This window comes from Aythya fuligula, chromosome 26, assembly GCF_009819795.1.
Source record: "Aythya fuligula isolate bAytFul2 chromosome 26, bAytFul2.pri, whole genome shotgun sequence".
Classification (NCBI taxonomy): Eukaryota; Metazoa; Chordata; class Aves; order Anseriformes; family Anatidae; genus Aythya; species Aythya fuligula.
This window is the reverse complement of record NC_045584.1, coordinates 1,634,979-1,652,336: the sequence shown is the minus strand read 5'-3', so window position 1 is coordinate 1,652,336 and position 17,358 is coordinate 1,634,979. Positions and strand designations below refer to the sequence as shown.

The 17,358-nt window shown below is 42.7% G+C and overlaps 1 protein-coding gene across 6 annotated transcripts in view; it reads left to right on the top strand.

Annotated features, from left to right (window-relative positions):
- Positions 1 to 17,029, top strand: part of CRTC1 (CREB regulated transcription coactivator 1) — a 46,599-nt gene extending 29,570 nt beyond the window's left edge. For 2 of the 6 annotated variants that reach the window (XM_032203619.1, XM_032203618.1), the window contains 6 exons: positions 1,900 to 2,036; positions 2,596 to 2,847; positions 5,001 to 5,102; positions 10,179 to 10,265; positions 11,095 to 11,275; positions 12,054 to 17,029. In XM_032203619.1, the coding sequence (XP_032059510.1) occupies positions 1,900 to 2,036; positions 2,596 to 2,847; positions 5,001 to 5,102; positions 10,179 to 10,265; positions 11,095 to 11,275; positions 12,054 to 12,265 (971 nt within the window). In that variant the 3' untranslated portion in view covers positions 12,266 to 17,029. The remainder of the gene's footprint in view (positions 1 to 1,899; positions 2,037 to 2,595; positions 2,848 to 5,000; positions 5,103 to 10,178; positions 10,266 to 11,094; positions 11,276 to 12,053) is intronic. The other 4 variants (XM_032203623.1, XM_032203620.1, XM_032203622.1 and 1 more) reach the window with 3 other exon arrangements.
- The last annotated feature ends 329 nt before the right edge of the window (positions 17,030 to 17,358 follow it).

Sequence of the window (17,358 nt, the reverse complement as noted above, 5' to 3'; positions counted from 1 at the left end):
CTGATAATTTCAACTTAAGCAAATGGCCTAAACTAATGATTGTTATTTTTTTAATAGTTTCTCTAGGTCCTACTTGCGAGTAGGGTTGCGTTTTATTGTCAGTGACAATTGCAGCCGGTTGATTCCTAGACCAGAAGAAAAAGTGCTCTATCCAAAAATAGAAAAGTATTTCCTGTGTTAGGCAGGATTCATTTACCCACTTAAAAATCCTCTCGTATATTGGTAAAAAGGAAATAATTCTAATCAGGTTAATGTAGTGTTATGGCTGAGCAGTTACATTTAAGAAGGAAGCAAGAATATAGTTTACCCCTCTAAGTAGAGAGGAAATCAGCAGCTTTTGGCACCCTTCAGAAAGCTTTCTGGTCTCAAAACAGACTACACAACGTTTCAGGGATGGGCTCTCATTCAAGTAGAACGTAGCAAGGCTTTGTTAAGATAGGTGGTGTGTATATAAAAAGAAACAAACTACTTCCATGGAGTTAGGCCAGGCTGGGTTGCTAAATTTTTTGCACTACCCGTAATTAGCAGAGTAAATGGTATAAAACCAAACCAGTAGGTATGTAATTGCTTTGAAAACATTTCCTGATCCATGAAAGATACTCCAAACGAGAGAGGTGCATTCATTGATGATTTTGCTGCTGCTTGTTGGAGACTCTCCCATAGTTTAAGCAATGGCGTAGTCAGTGTTTTGGCTTTTTTTAACTGATATTCTCAAACCTTCCTTCCCTTTCTTTATCTCCTAGATCTTGAGCAGAAAATGTAAACACTTCTGAGCCTTTTGTAGGAGCTCTGTGCATTGTGCAGACATGCCTGTAGCAGCCCCAAGTAAAGGTGGGGGAAAAACACCTGTCAGGTTATGAAGAACTGCCAACAACTTAGGCTACACATTTGTGCATTTGAGGTTGTCAGTTCGCTGACATGTTCCATGAGATAGTGTTGATTTTTGAAAACATCGTGCGGGAAGCCAGGCAGTCTTCAGAATCTGCTCAGTTAGAGCCAGTTTGCCTGCTGGCTCCTTGGCAGCCCGGACTTCCTGGCTCCCTGGCAGCCTGCCTGGAAGCCTTGAGCAGGTGCCAAGTGCTGAGGAGCTCTCAGGCTCTTGTGAATTCCTCCTTTCTGGCAGCTCTGGAAGAACAGCTCACTAGAGAGATTGTCCTGAAATTGCTTTCCAGGGTGTCTCAGTTCCTCTAGGGTGAGGCAGAAAACAGGAGAGGTTTCAAAGCTTGCAGGTTTTGTCTTGAATGTGAGCAAAGCTAAATTACTTTGTAGTCTGTCCCTAGCCCCTGCTAGGTCAGGGCTCTTTAGAGTGCGAGGGATATTTCCTGCCTTCCTGTGCTCTGCTATGCCATTAAAATGGAGTACGTCCTGTGTAACCAGTTTTTCTTCTGCATTTTCCATTAAATAGATGTTTGCTTTTTATAATAACACAAGTGCCTTCTGATTAGTCTTGTTACATGATCTGTTATCTTCTTCCTGAGGTTTCAGCTCTTACAAATAGAGGAGAACATGCTGCTCTTGGACTCTTTGTGTGTGCAGCCCAGGGGTGTGCGAGAACGGTGCCTATTGTTTCCATAAACCACTGGGGAAGCACAGTGCTGCTGGAGCTGGTCTGCTTATTTCAATTCCCAGTCAGTATCTGTGCACCATCCTGCACAACTGTGACTGGTTTAGGTCCAGGATAAACAACCACAGGGATCTTCCTTTCTTCCTGATGCTCTTTAACCTGACAAAGTTGCAAATTAGCTAATGAATTTCAGCCTGATTGGCCTAGGCACATTCACCGCTTTGCGTCGTCAAATTATGCTGTACATTTTTGACAGATCAGGCAATTACCTCTGTACCAGTATCAATGAACTGTTGCTCCGTTCCCATTTGAGCTCGTTTGTTCCTCACTGGCAGGAATGACGACGACGCCAGCCCCTTCCCAGCAGCACCGTCAGCCCACCGTCAGCCCTCTCTCGTTGAGCGCAGACTCGAGGCGACCACAGTCACAGCAAATGTCTCCTACGCTTTCCCCTTTGTCACCAATTACTCAGGTAGGACCTCGCTTGGAGAATTACAATATTTGGTCACAGATGAATTGTTTTACCCTACCTAGGGGGGGGAAATGACTGTAACTTCGTCTTTCTTGTTCTGTAATCTTTAAATGTGTTTGTTAATCTGTACCTTAAAAAGTGAGAGGTTTGTAGAGGACACAGATTTTACTTTGACTTTTCTAAATCCTTGGTAAACATCAAGACACTTTTCTTTTGAAGACATTGTCCACGAAATTTGGAAGACATTTTTCTAATCCATATGAGAAGCACAGTTAGCTTTTAAAATTGATTTCATAAGTACAATTCCACTACTGACTTAATCAATTTTTTTTTTGATATTGACTGACATCAATTCCTCATCTGGACATTCAATTGGGCTTTTGTTTATTGTACCCTGAAGGTGATATTAAGTCCCTTGAAACGTATTCTTGAGTGTCTTTAAACCTTTAGTTAACATTTAAAAATGCAAGATTGACTTAGTGTGGTTCACTTGATGTGAAACTTGATATGCTTGGGGAGTTACCTGCCAGTGTGGATGATTTTAATTTTTCTTTTTAAGGCCGTGGCAATGGATGCGTTGTCTCTGGAACAGCAGCTTCCCCCATATCCGTTTTTTACCCAGACAACTTCCCAGCAACAGCAGCAGACCCAGGTGGCAAGTACCCTGCCTCAGAATACTCCTTTAATGCAGACCTCTGGTTTACAGCGAGGAACACAACTCCCCCCACTCTCCGTCACGGTACCTTCTACCATCCCGCAGTCACCTCCGGGTAGCCAGACCCAACCATCAATGGGAATAGACATCAACTCGGTAAGCTGGGGCAAAGCTGAAAAAGATAAAGCTTTCATTTTGAAAACGTAGCATCAGGGTTCAAGCTGGACAGCCCTTGTGATAGGTATACTTCTAGGTGGAGTCTGAAGTAGAATGGTTTTGATTTAATCCATCTTCAAAGGCTTTACAGACAGAATTTGGTTTTCGGGTGTGCTTACGGTGGCCGTAGTTTCATAAAATGGTGTCACTTGTGGCTTCATGTTTAATTAGAGCAGCCTGAATCCTGGATATCAGCATTTATTTCACACCTTGCTGCTGTTGCATTGATACTTTTTCAGGCTGTTAAATGTAATCCACCACCAAAGTGCTGTAGGCTCAAGGAGTTAACAGAACTTTGATCAAGAAACCTGCTAACAAGCAGTTTTTCGAAGTTGGAGAGAGCCAGGCACCTTCTATATTTAGAAAGCTTTCATTTAAAGGATTTATAGAGCATACATTATTATCCCCCAAAATTGGATTTGTAGCTGCTTTCAGATCCTGATAAGAAGTGGAGTATATACCTACATAGTAGTGATGATTTCTGGGCAGATTTCTTTTTGTGCTGGTTGTGCCATGGTTTGTTGTGAAATGTTCTCTCTCTCTCTGCATATAAAGGTCCAGAATAGAGAGCGAGATCAGGGTAACAAGTTAGCTGGGGAAGAATTTCACAGCTCCTTCTCTGGTCATTCTGCCCCTGCTCTATCAGATCTTGAGAGCCTGACCTGTAGTGTCCTCCTGGCAGTGTTATAATGACAGTAACTGGTTAGATAATAGGCAGAACTCATTCTTTATTGATCTAGCACTAGACCATGGGTTTCATTTGTGGATGAAATTTTAATGATTTGTGCTGGTAAGTGCTTCTTGAAGGAAGCTGCTTCCCTTTCAGGATTAGAAGGGGAAGAAGAAGGCCAATTCCAGCAGTGGAAAGGATACTGACCTACTCAAAATGTGTCCAAATGCTTTGATTCTAACACTTAGGTAGTTACCAGTACAGATCATTTTCATTCTTTGCTTTCTGTGTTGCTTTCCTCATCCTAAACTTCTTTATCACCTTAACTTTTAGGGTGCTATGCTTATCTTTTAAAGCAACTGAAATTGCATATAAATAAAGTTCAAAGCTAGCTTATCACAAAGCCGTTTGAGCTGTGCTACAGTCTCACTGACAACTCCTGTGCAGGTTTTTAAAGCAGCATTGAAATTCCTTTTGCTGTAGTTTGGATTTCTGTTTAAAGTGCATTCGTAGCAATGCATAATACATAAAAAGGTTAAGATATTTTCTTACGATCCGTAAAATTTGATGCCAGAAAGCATTCATAGTACAGCATTCTTCTGCACTGCATAGCTATCTGATTAAATTACTCCTTTTCTTAGATTATTGGATTGCAGGTTTTCCTCAATCGGTAAATTTCTAAGGGAAATACAATAGGGAAGAGCTGTACTTAGTTTACATTAATTCCTGCAGCATTCTATTCAAATGCCTTTGAGATTTTTAATTTGTTCAAGCCTAGGGTTCTTTATGACCAACAAAAAGGTAAATCTTTGACAACGTGTTCTCAGGAAGACTGAGAACAATATAAACATAACTAACATTAAACCTGCAAAACATAGCCTGAATTTTCAGACAGTGTCTGTTCCATGTCCTGGGGTGAAATGCAGCTTTGAGAAGGATTTTGGTCTTTGTGGTTACGCACTTTGATCTTGATAATACAGCGAGGCTGTTGAAGATTAGGCAGGGTGAGGTGAGACGGATTTCCAGAGTGCTGTAAACACAGGTTAAGAATGTGTGGGTATGGCAATTGAGTTTGACTTGAAAATAGCCCCAGATTTCAAGACTGCTTTTCCTTAAATTGTTGGCTGACAAATTTTTCTTGTAATTGAACTCAAAGCACTGGGAAAAAAATATGTAAATAGTTTTTGGTTGTACAACAGCCCAGCCCTGCTCTTAGATCTCAGCCAGACGAGCCCATGCCAGCGCCGGTACCTTAACTTTCTCCTTTTTGCGGCATTGTTCACAGTAATCCTGTCTTCACGTATAGCCAAGAGTTGCTGAAGAGGATGGTTCTCCCAGCTTCCTCAAGCTGTGTGCGCCAACAGTTGATAACTTTCCAGCCTTCCATCAATCCCATGGTCTTTAATTCTGTGTTGTTCTGTAGGCTTCACTCCAGCAGTACCGCAGTAATGCTGGCTCCCCAGCCAACCAGTCTCCCACCTCTCCTGTCTCCAATCAAGGCTTCTCTCCTGGCAGCTCCCCTCAAGTAAGGGACTCTGTGCTTCCACAGGCCTTGCTTCTCGTGTTTGTTTTTAGTTGAGTCTCTCCATTACTGACCCATAGTTGCCTCACTGTAACTGTATGTGCCTCATGCATTCCTGGTGTCTCATCTTGTTTGCGGTTTCATTCAGTTCCAGAGTTTATCAATAGCTGGTGAATTGCCTTTTGATTGATCAAAGCTACTCGCTTGGGCACTGTTAACACAGGTATTTCTGCGGGGTGTGCAGTGGACAGAAACTCCAGGTAGAGCCCTTTCAATTAGCAATATTGTGGAGGAGCTGACTGATAAGGCTGGGAGGGCAGGGGAGAGAGAGAGGGAAGCTTGTTAAGTGCCTCCTGTAGCAGGAAAACTTCCTGCAGCACTAAATCACACTTGTATGGCCACAAGCATTTACATCAGGACCTTTTTCACATGGGAACATACACTTGGAAAGAAAACATTGTAGAAAATGCTCTTAAAATAAGCAACTTGTGGCTTCCTGTGTATGTATATCCGTACATCCACGTGTCCTATATGCGAGTCTTAGCTCAGTGTGTGTGTAAACCTGTGAAAGGGAATTTTTATCTGCCAGTTGCAAGACAATTAAAAATAAGCCTTCTTTAAGGGTGCCCTAATTGTAACGGAACCGAGTGCGTTTTCAGCACGAAAATAATCTGATGTTCCTGAAATAGATCCACATGGCTGCCCCTTTCCAAAATCTCACCTGCAGAAGCAAGGTGAACAAAATTCTTACAGAGTATCACAACAGAGTCTGAAAATACATTTTCTGTTTCGTCATTTAACATTTAAGGCTGTAAGGAGGTAACCCCTACCTGATTCCAAAGCAGAAGCTCCGTCTCTCCTTGCCATTAGCCAGAGACAGGTCACTGGTAAGCTCAGTAAGAGATCCGAGTGTCAGGACTGTCTGGATTTTCTTAACCCTTGCTTAATTGCTTCTTAACTTCTTCCTTCTGCCTGCTTCTGCCAGTTCTGCTGTGTTCTGTGCGTGGCTCAGAGGAAACACGCAACCTTACTTCTCTAGGCTGTCACCTAGAGCAAAGCTGTTGCCAGTCTCGCTGCAAATTCTCAGGTCAAGTTGTCACTTGGGCAGCACAGACGATTTTGATTTTGCATTGATTTTCTTTCCCCCTTGACTTCTCAGTAACTCTTGGTTTTATCCACAGGCTTGTTGCCACTGGTCAGTCCGAAGTACTGGAGTGCAGGGAGTGAAGGCTTGGCTGTAATTTTACTTGCTGGGCCTGTTTTACCCTGTAAATTTTTACTTATGTTCTGCTATTTTCAAGCAGGACACTGTAAGTCATGCAAAATGAGAAGGGTTTATTAATACTACTTAACTTCAGCATTGTCCTCTTTAAAAGTATCCACACACTTCTCTACTTTGGCTAGAATAAAAACTCTGTAGCTTTCCTACCTTTATCAATAAACCAAAAGGTAGCAGTGGAGAGCGAGTCGCCTGTGGCAGTGGACTTTTGGGGCTGGAAATACAGGTGTGGAGAGAAGCAATGGGGAAAGAAAAAAATGGGTTGTGATTATGGGGGCAGCTCCCAAATAGCAGGATCCATTAATCTGTAGAATAATCTGCCACGAGTGAAAGCAGATTGGTTCCAACAGCAGAATGTTCCCATTGTGGCACAGTCTGGCACTGGCTGGTGAGAGTGGAATAAAGTAGGTGTGACCGGGTTAGACATCTCCCACTTGCTCCTGTTTCTCCAATTAATTTTAGGTTAAATCACTCTGCAGTGAATCAGTGTGATGTGAGTGACATGCTCTAAAAATAGAGATCTGTGGTTTGATTTTTATCACATACGGTTCATTCACCAGAAGCTTTTTTTTTTTTTTTTTCATCTTTCCACATCTCCAAATCTATTTGCTCTCGTGTGTGAGCTGTTTGTTTGTTACATGAAGGTCTTCCTGTTCAAACACGACTCGGAAAGCTCTGCTTGTAGTTCTCAGCTTTGTGTTTGCATGGCTTTTCACTGACGGTGGCTTGTTTATTACTACTGTGCTTTTCTCCTCTAACACCTGGCATACACTTCCAATTAGATAGAAATCTGCTTTTTTTTAGCAGAATGGCTGAATACTGGAGAATATGGTATGTATTTTAGACGAATAATTTAAGCCAGAGGTTGTGTGGTTTTTCTTCTTTTCCTTGCAGTCACCACATCATTAACCCAAGGAGATGTACTGTTGACAAAACAGACCTCATCTAGTGTTTCTGTAGGAGATGGTGTTAGCAAGATGTTTGTCAGAGTTGTCAATAAATTATTTCAGGGCTCTGAAGTGTTGAAGTAATGACATTTCCAGTTGGTTTCCTTTGGGAGATTCAGTGCTTAAAAACGTAATAACTGGTGTATTTCAGGGCTGAGGGAAAACATGGGCTTGTAAGGTTTGTTAGGGGTTACCAAGGTAGACTTGCACAAGTTCTGGTCTCCCGTTCATTATTTTTCTTGTAGCCTAAACTTTTTAGCTTGGGAGCAATGCTTAGTGGAATGCAGAAATCCTAGGTTTTGCCCTGTGTCTGAAAAGCTCCTGTAAAAATGAAACGTCAAAAATTAAATGAAAAAAAAACCCCATACCTTGGTTCTCTTTGGAGCTCTCAAATAGAAACTGTATTTCTAGTGCTGGTCCAAACCAGCTTGGATTTACATCGAGTATGTGACATACTGAAGTGCAAGTTTTTTGTTAGGGAGTGTTGTAAAACATCACACAGTCCCAAAGCAGTGTCTGCTGCTTAAGATGGGAATGATTTGCCTGTGATAGTGAAGCTGCCTGGACCTGAGCTGCTTGCTTGAGTTAGCTCTATGCTCTCTACACTGTTTTTTTTTACGTAGTACATGCAGCAGGTTGAACAGTGTGGAGTTTGAGTAGCCATCAAAACATGCCAATCAAGGTGTAACAGGGCAACAAGCTAGATGGCAGTGGTTTAAAGAAGGAAAGTGCTTTTGTTATTATTTTTTTTAAGTATAACTTCATAGCAGGGCTTTGCTTTCCTCTCATCCGGTGTGATGTGCTCTTGTGATGTTTGGTTACTTCCTCGCAGCCCCGTCTCACGGGGATGGAGCAGCCCCCGTGGTGCTGAGGACCAGTGGTAAATGGGAAGAGAGGCTCCAAGTTCCCAGTTTTACCTCCTTCCGAGGAGGGCACTGAGTAGGGCGTTCAGCTGCAAAGCTGTCGTTTCTGTTCTGCAGTCAGAGCTGTGACACATCATACATGCACAGGAAAGTGAACTTAGTGAATCAAAATCATACTTTTGTCCAGAAAAACCCATTCAGGCCCTATTTAGTCAGTCGTAAGGAAGAGGCAGCTTCATTCAGTTAAACCCTTCCTTACTGAGAAGTCCCTGTATGATCTCTGACAAAGATCTGGAGGCGGTTTGCTGCTATTCCTGACCCCGACAGTGTCACGCTTCAAAGCGCAGCCCCTCGGAGGTCCATGAGGTTTGTGTTTCAACTTCCTGACACTCTCCAGCAGCGCTGTTCTGCAGCAAATTTCTCTCTTCTCCAAGTGCATCCGAACCCTGCCCACACCCTCGCGTGCAGCTGGTGGAAAGTGCTTCGCAGTGATGCTCCCAGCAGTTCTGGGATCAAACAGGATCTGCTCAGCAAGGAGCTGTGCAGCACGCGTGGCTCATGTTGAACTTCAGCGACCTTCCCTCACAGAGCCCTGTTCTTGGGCTGTGAATTCCTCCCTTGATGCCACATTTATCCGAAAATGTCCGTCTGATGTGATAGCTGAGGGCTCTGGCTGGAGGTGGGAAGGGTTTTACTTGCTTTAAAAAGAGCAGATGATTATTTCTTTCATGATAGTCCCCTCTCCTGGAGGGTGTCGGTAGTTTTGTGCAAGACTTTCCTTCTTTTCCTTGCATGCAGCCTGCAAATAAAACCGAGATGTGCTTCTGATGTAGGAGGAGAATGCTTAAAACATGACGTGCTGTTTGCTGAGATGATTTTCATGTTCACTGTTGTGGACATCACCCCGTGTTTCTGAGTTTCTTGATCTTTGTTCAGTGTTCCTGGCTGTGGCGGCTGGTGTAACCGTCCTTGTGCCTCCTAGGCTTCTGCTTAATTACATACACTGCTTAGGTTTTTAAGGAGAAAATTTGTAGCCTTCTTCTTTTAATGTGCAGATAAAACAGCTGGAAAATGCTATGCAAGGTATTTAACTCCACGAAAATCGGCTCTTATGCACACCATCTTTTATTGATGCTCCGTTGTGAGCTTGCTTGTGGTGGTTTGAAATAAGGAGCGATCTCTTTGTGGTTTCTCTTCTGTGTGGCAATTCTCTGGGGTAGTGCTGAGCATTATTAAAATATTATTAAAACGTTGACCTAAAATTCTTGGTCACCTCTAGAATAACTTGTAAACGGTGGAGAATCACTGGTAAATGATTGCCATGCTAGAGCAGAGAGTAAAATTAGCAAGGCTGTGCAATTCCTTCTGTCCTCCTTGTCTATGAACCACTGGTTCCATGCTCTGCTGGGCTTTTCTCGTTAACTTTTCTGATCTCCAGCTAAAGTGAAACGACTGTAAAACATCAATTTTGTTCTGGCATGTTGTTGTCTCGGTGAAGCTGGCTGTTGAGCGGACACCAGGCTGCGGAGGCAGTGAGTTATCACCAGCACGCAGGTCGTGGCTCAGCTTTGCATCACGTTTTGAACGTGCAGTTTGGTTCTGTCTGGGTTCGTCTGTCACCAAAACAAAGAAGTTCACCAAAAAGCTGCAGTTGCAGAGCGATTTTTTTATTTCTCGTCTTACCTAGCGCACTCGTCTGTACTCATAAATCAGAAGTTTTGTGTTGTGTGTCCTCCGTGAGGCAGTTCGTTTGGTTTACCTGACTGTATCTTTGTGCTTAACGAAAGGCAGCGTAACGTGGAAGGATTTGTGTGGTGGAGGGAAACGCTGAATATTTACGGACGTGGTGGTGGTTAGTGGCTGGTAATAAAACGGGGCACTGCTAACTAACTTCTGAGAAGCATCCGTTGGAAGGCTCGAGTCACTTGCACGCCGTGGGTACCTCTGTTTGTGAGATTTTTGCACCATAAAGACTCTGTTTTGTTTTCAGCATTCTTCCATTCTGGGGAGTGTATTTGGTGACTCCTATTATGATCAGCAGATGACAGCTAGGCAGGCTAATGCCCTATCCCATCAGGTGAGCAAATTCATCTCAGATTTTCAGCTATGTTTCGGCCACTTTCAGCTTAAAGTAAATATAATTCAACTTCTGATAATTTTCTGTGATAGCACATTTTGTCCTTTTAAGTTTACCTCTCACTTTTAGTTTGCAATACTTAGGGATTTCTTTTCCTTTTTTTTTCTCCCCATTCTTCTTTCCCCTTTCCTCCCTCTTAGCCAACAGAGCAGATGTTTTTCAAGGTGTTCTGCCAAGATTAGTGGATTAGAAATAATGAAAATAAATAAATATGGACATTTCTGGCTGTAGCCACATTTGGGAAGGGTTCACGTGTATGTGCTGACAATGTTGACTCCTGAAATTGGCAAACAACTCATGTACAGTACCAAAACCTAGCAGGCAGACCTGCACCCTCATTGCTTTGGCCAGCCAGTGCATTGATTCATTCAGCTGTTAAATATGCTCTGGTAGCAGATAAAAATGAGATGGCTTCTGAGAGGCAGCGCTTGATGGGCAGATAGCTGAGTTAATGGCACGAATTGTTTCATTTATTTATTTATTTTACCTTGCTTTAAAGCTACCTTTTCTTTCATTCTTCTGATATTGGAAGCAACAGTTTTATTTTGGCATCCATTCTCCCCTCATTTCCCTGCACTCTGAATTTGGCAGCGAAGTATTCTGGAAAGTTAAGTGAAAATAGACCGTATTTTGATCAACAAAACCTAAAGATGAATTTGTTTGCCTGTCTTTCTCAACTCTACTTCCCATAACTTGAGCTTTGTAAGTTATTTTTGCTGTGTTCCTTGATGGTTGGAAGTAACAATTTCCTTTGTACCTTGGTCTTCAGCTCGAACAGTTTAATATGATAGAAAACGCCATTAGTTCCAACAGCCTGTACAGCCCTTGTTCCACCCTGAACTACTCCCAGGCAGCCATGATGGGACTTACCGGCAGTCATGGCAGCTTGCAGGACTCGCAGCAGCTGAATTACTCCAGCCATGGAAACATCCCCAACATCATTCTTACAGGTAAGGGCACTGCAGACTTACCAGACGGGTAAAACCATCCCAGTGCTGGATTTTGTCTTCGTTGTGCAACGTTAGCAGTGAGCCAAAAGAGGAAAAGGGTACTGCCACCTTTGAAGGTGGTATTTCACCTTGTGTAAATACTCCAGACCATAACAGGAACATTTCCTGAGTGCCGGGGAGCCTGATGGCTCTTAGTTGATCCCAGCGAGCAGGCAGAGCATGCAGCAGCAGCACTAATTGCCTTACAGAGTTCCCCTGCCTCTGAAGTTACTGCATCCTGTGCCTTAGTGAGGGAGGAGCTGTGAAAGCTGAACTTTTTCCTCTGCTGCTCCGTTCAAGCTTGCCAACGCAGGATTTTTTACTGTTACATATGGTAGCGAATCTGGTCACGGTTGGACATTTGGAAACAGTTTCTGCACGGATCACTGAGAAAACGGTAGTGTAATCCGTATTTCAGCCCAGGACTCTTGCTGATTAGAATCATGTAAATTGTTCCTAAACCTAAGGGAGAGAGAAGCTAAAGTGACACCAGTTCGTAGCCCCCAAATGTCCACAGATGAACGCTGCTTTGTGTTGGGTCATTACGATGACTTTGAAATGCTCTGACGAATCTGTAATTCATCCAGCTGGAGACGAGGATAGATTTTTCTTGTCTGAACTCTAGCCTTCCATAAAGTATTCCAGGATTTTTGCAAGCTGTATTATCACTTGATCTAATTTTTCTGCCTGGAGAATACGCATTTGCTAAGGCCTACTGGTACCTTTCTCTTCCCCACAGTGACAGGAGAATCTCCTCCCAGCTTATCAAAAGAACTGACCAGCTCTTTGGCAGGAGTGGGCGATGTCAGCTTTGACACGGATTCCCAGTTCCCTCTGGATGAACTCAAAATTGACCCTTTAACCTTGGATGGACTGCACATGCTGAATGACCCAGACATGGTCCTCACCGACCCCGCCACAGAGGACACGTTCAGGATGGACCGGCTGTGAAGCGTGGACACCAGGAGCTTGGGAACGGCGCTGGTTCCTGGCGCCCAGCCGAACTAGAGAGTCCCCAGGGTCAGTCGTGTCAGAACAGGGGTTACCGAGAGCGGTAGCTCTGTCCTGTACAACGTGTACAATGAGTAAAAGCTTGTCGTTCTAAGCTTGCAGCGCTGCAGACCCCCCACTCCCTGTCGCGCCGTATTTCACCCCTTACCCACTCGTTGCCATTAATGAGTAAGGAGTTTCCATCAGCCTTCTCCTCTCCAGAGCCCCCCCCCTTCCCCCCCACCAAAGCTCCAGCGTTCAGTTGTCGATTTATCCTTTGCACTAGGAGGGGGTGTTTTTTCGGGCAGGCGAGGAAGGTCCAGAGCCGAGGGTAAAGAGATTCTTTCTAACGTACCAAATCGTTGGCTGCTGCTTGGGACGGGGAAAGGAGCTGAGGACTGTCCCCCCCCTCCCCTCCCCTCTCCCCCCACCGATTCGAAAGCAAATCTCTGCGTTGCCACCCTCCGGGAGGGGCTGGGGGAGCTTCTGCGGTTTTGACTCTGCTTCGTGACAGCTGCTTTGTAGAGTAAAACGCTTCTTCCTTTATCGATATGCCCTGTTTGTTTCCAGGTCCGTTCCCCTGACTGTCGTCCTGCACCCACTGCCTCTTCTCATGCCCTGAGCAAACTCGTGTACTTGGCAAAGCAGAAAAGCAGCCGGGCAGCCCCACGGCCTTTGGTAGCCGGCTAGTCAAAAAGGCGACTGTAAACACTATTTTCCAAGCTTTTTTTAACAGATATATATGTAATATATATATTTATATATATGTATACATATATATAGCATTTCTGAGCACACAAAAAAGTACTATAATTCATTACTTGATTAGCACGGAGGAAGGATCAGAACATTTTAAAGCAGCTAAAAGAATATAGGAGACTAACTTGCAGAGTGTATTTCTAACTTTACTTTGTGAGAGATTCCTGGGCAACAGGAAGGGCATTTCTATAGCAATGCCTGGCTCAAACCATGATTTTTTATTTTTTATTCTTATTCATTACTTATTCTGTTACCATTATTTATGATTTTTTTTTTTATTTAAGTATTTGGATATTAGCAAAGTAGCTAAACTACATACAGCCAGTTGAAGCACTCTACATAATACTTGTACAGTACATCTTTTTGTGTTTTTATTCCAGAAGTATATTATATATATTATATATATAGGTATTTTTAACTAACTGGAATTTTAAAACAGATGTTGAGCAGAAGTAAGGAAGCCTAGGGCAAGTCTAGATGTTTCCCTCTTATAGTCAAGATAGGGTGGCAGGAACTTCAATATTCCTTCTTTCACCCTGGGGAAAAAATAGCTTGTTCTGCAGTGAAATAGTACTGTATCCTTGAACAGGTTGAGATTCTGTTAAATTCATAATAGACTATTTCTGTTAGTCCTTGTTAATATTCTGTGCTGCAGTAAAACGGGATGATGAATGACACTTTATCAATGGCAGATTTAAAAAAAAAAAAAGAACAGAAACAACTCATTGACTGAGTTGGTGATTTTACTTAAATATCATGGCTGAACTTATGATGATTCCCAAATCTCTGCACTTGGGACTTTATCAGGTCTGAAAAATATGTTTAAGGATTTATCAAGAGCCCAGTAAGCGTAGAGTGGTTACCGGGGCACTGTTGAAATGCTGGCAGCACTGCACTGTAACCTCTGCAGTAACAGACCCCGTAAGTACATGTCCCTTATTAGTAGAAGTTAGGAGTTAACATTATTTTGAGTTTCATTAACAACACAAAAATTACGTTGTGTATAACACCCCGAATGTGAGGTTAATGAATAGCAGCTAGAGGAAGCATTTCCATGCAGCAGGGGGTGGACATCCACAGCTATTTTTGTTAAATACAGCCTCAGTTAAAGAGCTGGGCTTTGTTTTCATTTCAAAACGAGTTGTTTTGTTGTTCCCCATGCCCATCCCTGGCATGGGCGTTCCATATCTGCTCTCTTTCAACTCGCTCTGCATCACCTGAGTCTGTATTTTGTCTAAAATCGTGTCAGTTCTTTCTCAGCTGTCATTTTTCTAAGCAAAAAAAAATCCCCTCAGCACTTCTACCTGACCTCCCTGCCCCGTTCCCCTCAAGAAGGATTTTCTTGCTGTTTTCAGCAAGCGATACGGAGGAGCTGGACTGCTCTTAATGAGTTATACTAGGTTTCTGTGTGCTTCCAGAAATCTGTGGGACGCCGTCCTGAGATTCATGCAAACACTGCTGAGCAGAATCGTTGTTGGGATCTCTCTAATTTGGGTGCGTGTTTGCTCACATCTGTGCCATTAGTTGACCATTTGCACTAAAAGTATTTTTCTTTAGATCTCTTTGCTTACCTGTGTCTTTTTCGTTTGTTCCTTCCCATGCAGCTGAGAGGTTTTCCTGCATCTTTGTTGAAAATGTTTGTTAGGATTTACACCCGGTAGTACATGCTAACTCCTGATGTCTGCTTATTTCAGATTGCTAACGCTTTTTCAATTTAAGAAAAAAAACAAACAAAACAGAGGTAGCTTCGAACAGGAGGATACCCAAAAAGAACAAGAGTATTTGGGGCACAGGTGACTCGGAGTCCTTTGCTTTGAAACAGCCGAAAGGTACAGTGTGAGCCGGATGCGCTTCTTGCAGTTCACATAGTCTCTTTGACAGTACTGTTAGTTCCTCGATGGGATTTCTGTCTGTATCGCTCTCTTGTTCGAATGACTCTCATGCATGTAAATTCTTGTTTGTGATCTATTTTTTTAAAACCAGAGTCACTTCAGAATGAAGCATCCAAGTAGGAGATCAGATTCCTAACTGGAGACTTTTACAGGGAGCTGTTGCTAAATGCTACCTTCTAATTTTTTTTAAAACTACATGTGTATATAAGAGATCTTGTTTATTAGACTTGTAAGTAGACATTTAAAATGGCCTTAATTTAAAAATAACACGTCTGGATGCAACTGTCAAAATTAGGGACCATCTAGTTGAGAGAAATACAGGTTTTGTTCCTTTCTTGTGGGGCAAACGGAGAAGGGTGCTTTGAGAGTGGGAAGAAGATGAAGTCATCGTGGGAAGCAGATGACGGCCGTGTATGAAAATGTGCTTCATCTCTCGAGCCCCGGTAGCGGGCAGGCAAGCTGCTTTTATTACTGACCCTTTGAGAACCGGAGCAGTTCTTTCAACAGCTCTTGCATTTTGCTTCCCAGAAGGCCAGTTTCTTGACAGCGTCGCGTACGAGCTGCGCTTAGGAGGGGTTTTTCTCCCCCTCTCCCCTTAAAGGTTATATTTTTAAGTGCGTATATGCATAAGGCTGCTTTTAAAGCAAAAACAATATTAATTTGTCAAATGTAAACGTGGAGCAAATCCCCGGTGTTTTGGGAACAAGTGATAATATTTAAAAACCTATTAGCACAGTTTTCGTTTTAAATTGCCTGTAAAAGGGTGAGAGCTGTTGGGAGTGGTTGGGCCCTCACAGTCCAGGGATGGATGAGAGCAGAAAGGAAAATGATCACTTGGCGCAAAAAAAAAAAAAAAAAAAAAAAAGTATTATTTGTATCTTTTCCAGTTAAATCTTGAAACTGTCTGGTGTCTCAAAGGGTTACTGTCCAAACATACCTGCTGAATGAACCCTCCCCCTCCCTACAACATGTGTTTTTTTATATATATATAAATATATATATTAAAAAGTTCCCAAGCTAGACTGTTGCATTTGCCAATACAATGGGGAATTAATAGGAATAAACTTTCAGTGTATAAAATACTGTGACTTTCAAAAGAAAAACCAGACTTCTGCTGTTCCTTGCAGTGCAGGCGGGTGGGGGGGGGGAGGCTCTCGTCGTTGTACATAGCAGTCTGCATTCTCTTTCCAATGAATCTGCACAGGCCGAGTTGAGGTCATTCTCTGCTGCATGTGTGACCGACCGCAGGCAGCACCCAACCTGTCAGCTCACTACTGCTTCTGCATGTCAGTGAACACTTCGCCAGCGATCTTTGACTGTGCAAAACCTTTCCTGTACAGAGAACCTTTGAGTTGTTCCTTTATTTTTATTTTTTTTTAAAGAGGGGAAAAGGTTTCCAGAAAGAGGCTGCAAATTAATCAAAGAAACTATTAATGGTTTGGATGTTTTATCACCTTTTTGAAAATTCGATTGGATTGAGTTTCTAAAAAAAGTGCGCCTGAGAAACCCTGGTGCAAACCCATGCAACAGAAATGCTTAAAACTTTCAGCTAAGAGGAAGAGCTGCCCTCTGAGTTTTTGTAAAAGCAGCATCCGATAACGCAGAATTGTTCAAATATCCTCCAAAGATTAGGTCTTGGCAGTGTCCATTTCTAAAACCTCAGATTTCTGTAGAAAAAAAAATACTTAAGGCTGGAGATCTGCCCCTTGCTGAGCATGGTACTCGCCTTGGAAACCCCCTCTGTCCCATAAGGAAGAGGAAAGCCCCCTCATCATACCCTAGGTTCAATTGTATGCTGTGCTTTCAGGAGAAAAGCGTTTATTCCTCTGACAAATGGAACCCCCGTCACTGTGATGGCAATGTGAAAGCGCAGGTAGCGTTTGTTACATGTGTATGTTCTTTTTAAAAAACAAAAAAGCGGAAAAAAAAAATTTGTAGTGTTCCTGTTCTTTGTATTTTTAGTTGCATATTATTTATACTGCGCAGTGTAGGCATGGATTGCATGTCAGTTTTCTATGCGGGCACCATGATGACATTATAACTGTGTATTATAAATCATTTTTACCTTTTTAAACAGAATCATTGTGTGGAATTTCTATACTGCAAAACAAAACACTACATTACGTACAATATTCATTTGTGTTATTTATTTTCTTTTTTTGTGGGGGGGAGGGGGGTGGTTTTAACTGTGGTGTATATTGCCTTATGTGGGCTTGACCAATTTTATCAAAATAAAGGCCTAAAGGGGTAAAATATGTTTACTGTTTTCTTCAGTAAATGGACTTGGGGCTGCCATAGAGGCAACTGCAGGAAAAGTACACGGCAGAGAGCGTAACAAGGAAGCAAAGAGAATCCAGATAGAAATAAAACGTCGCTGGGTAATGTGCTGACCGCAAGTAGCGA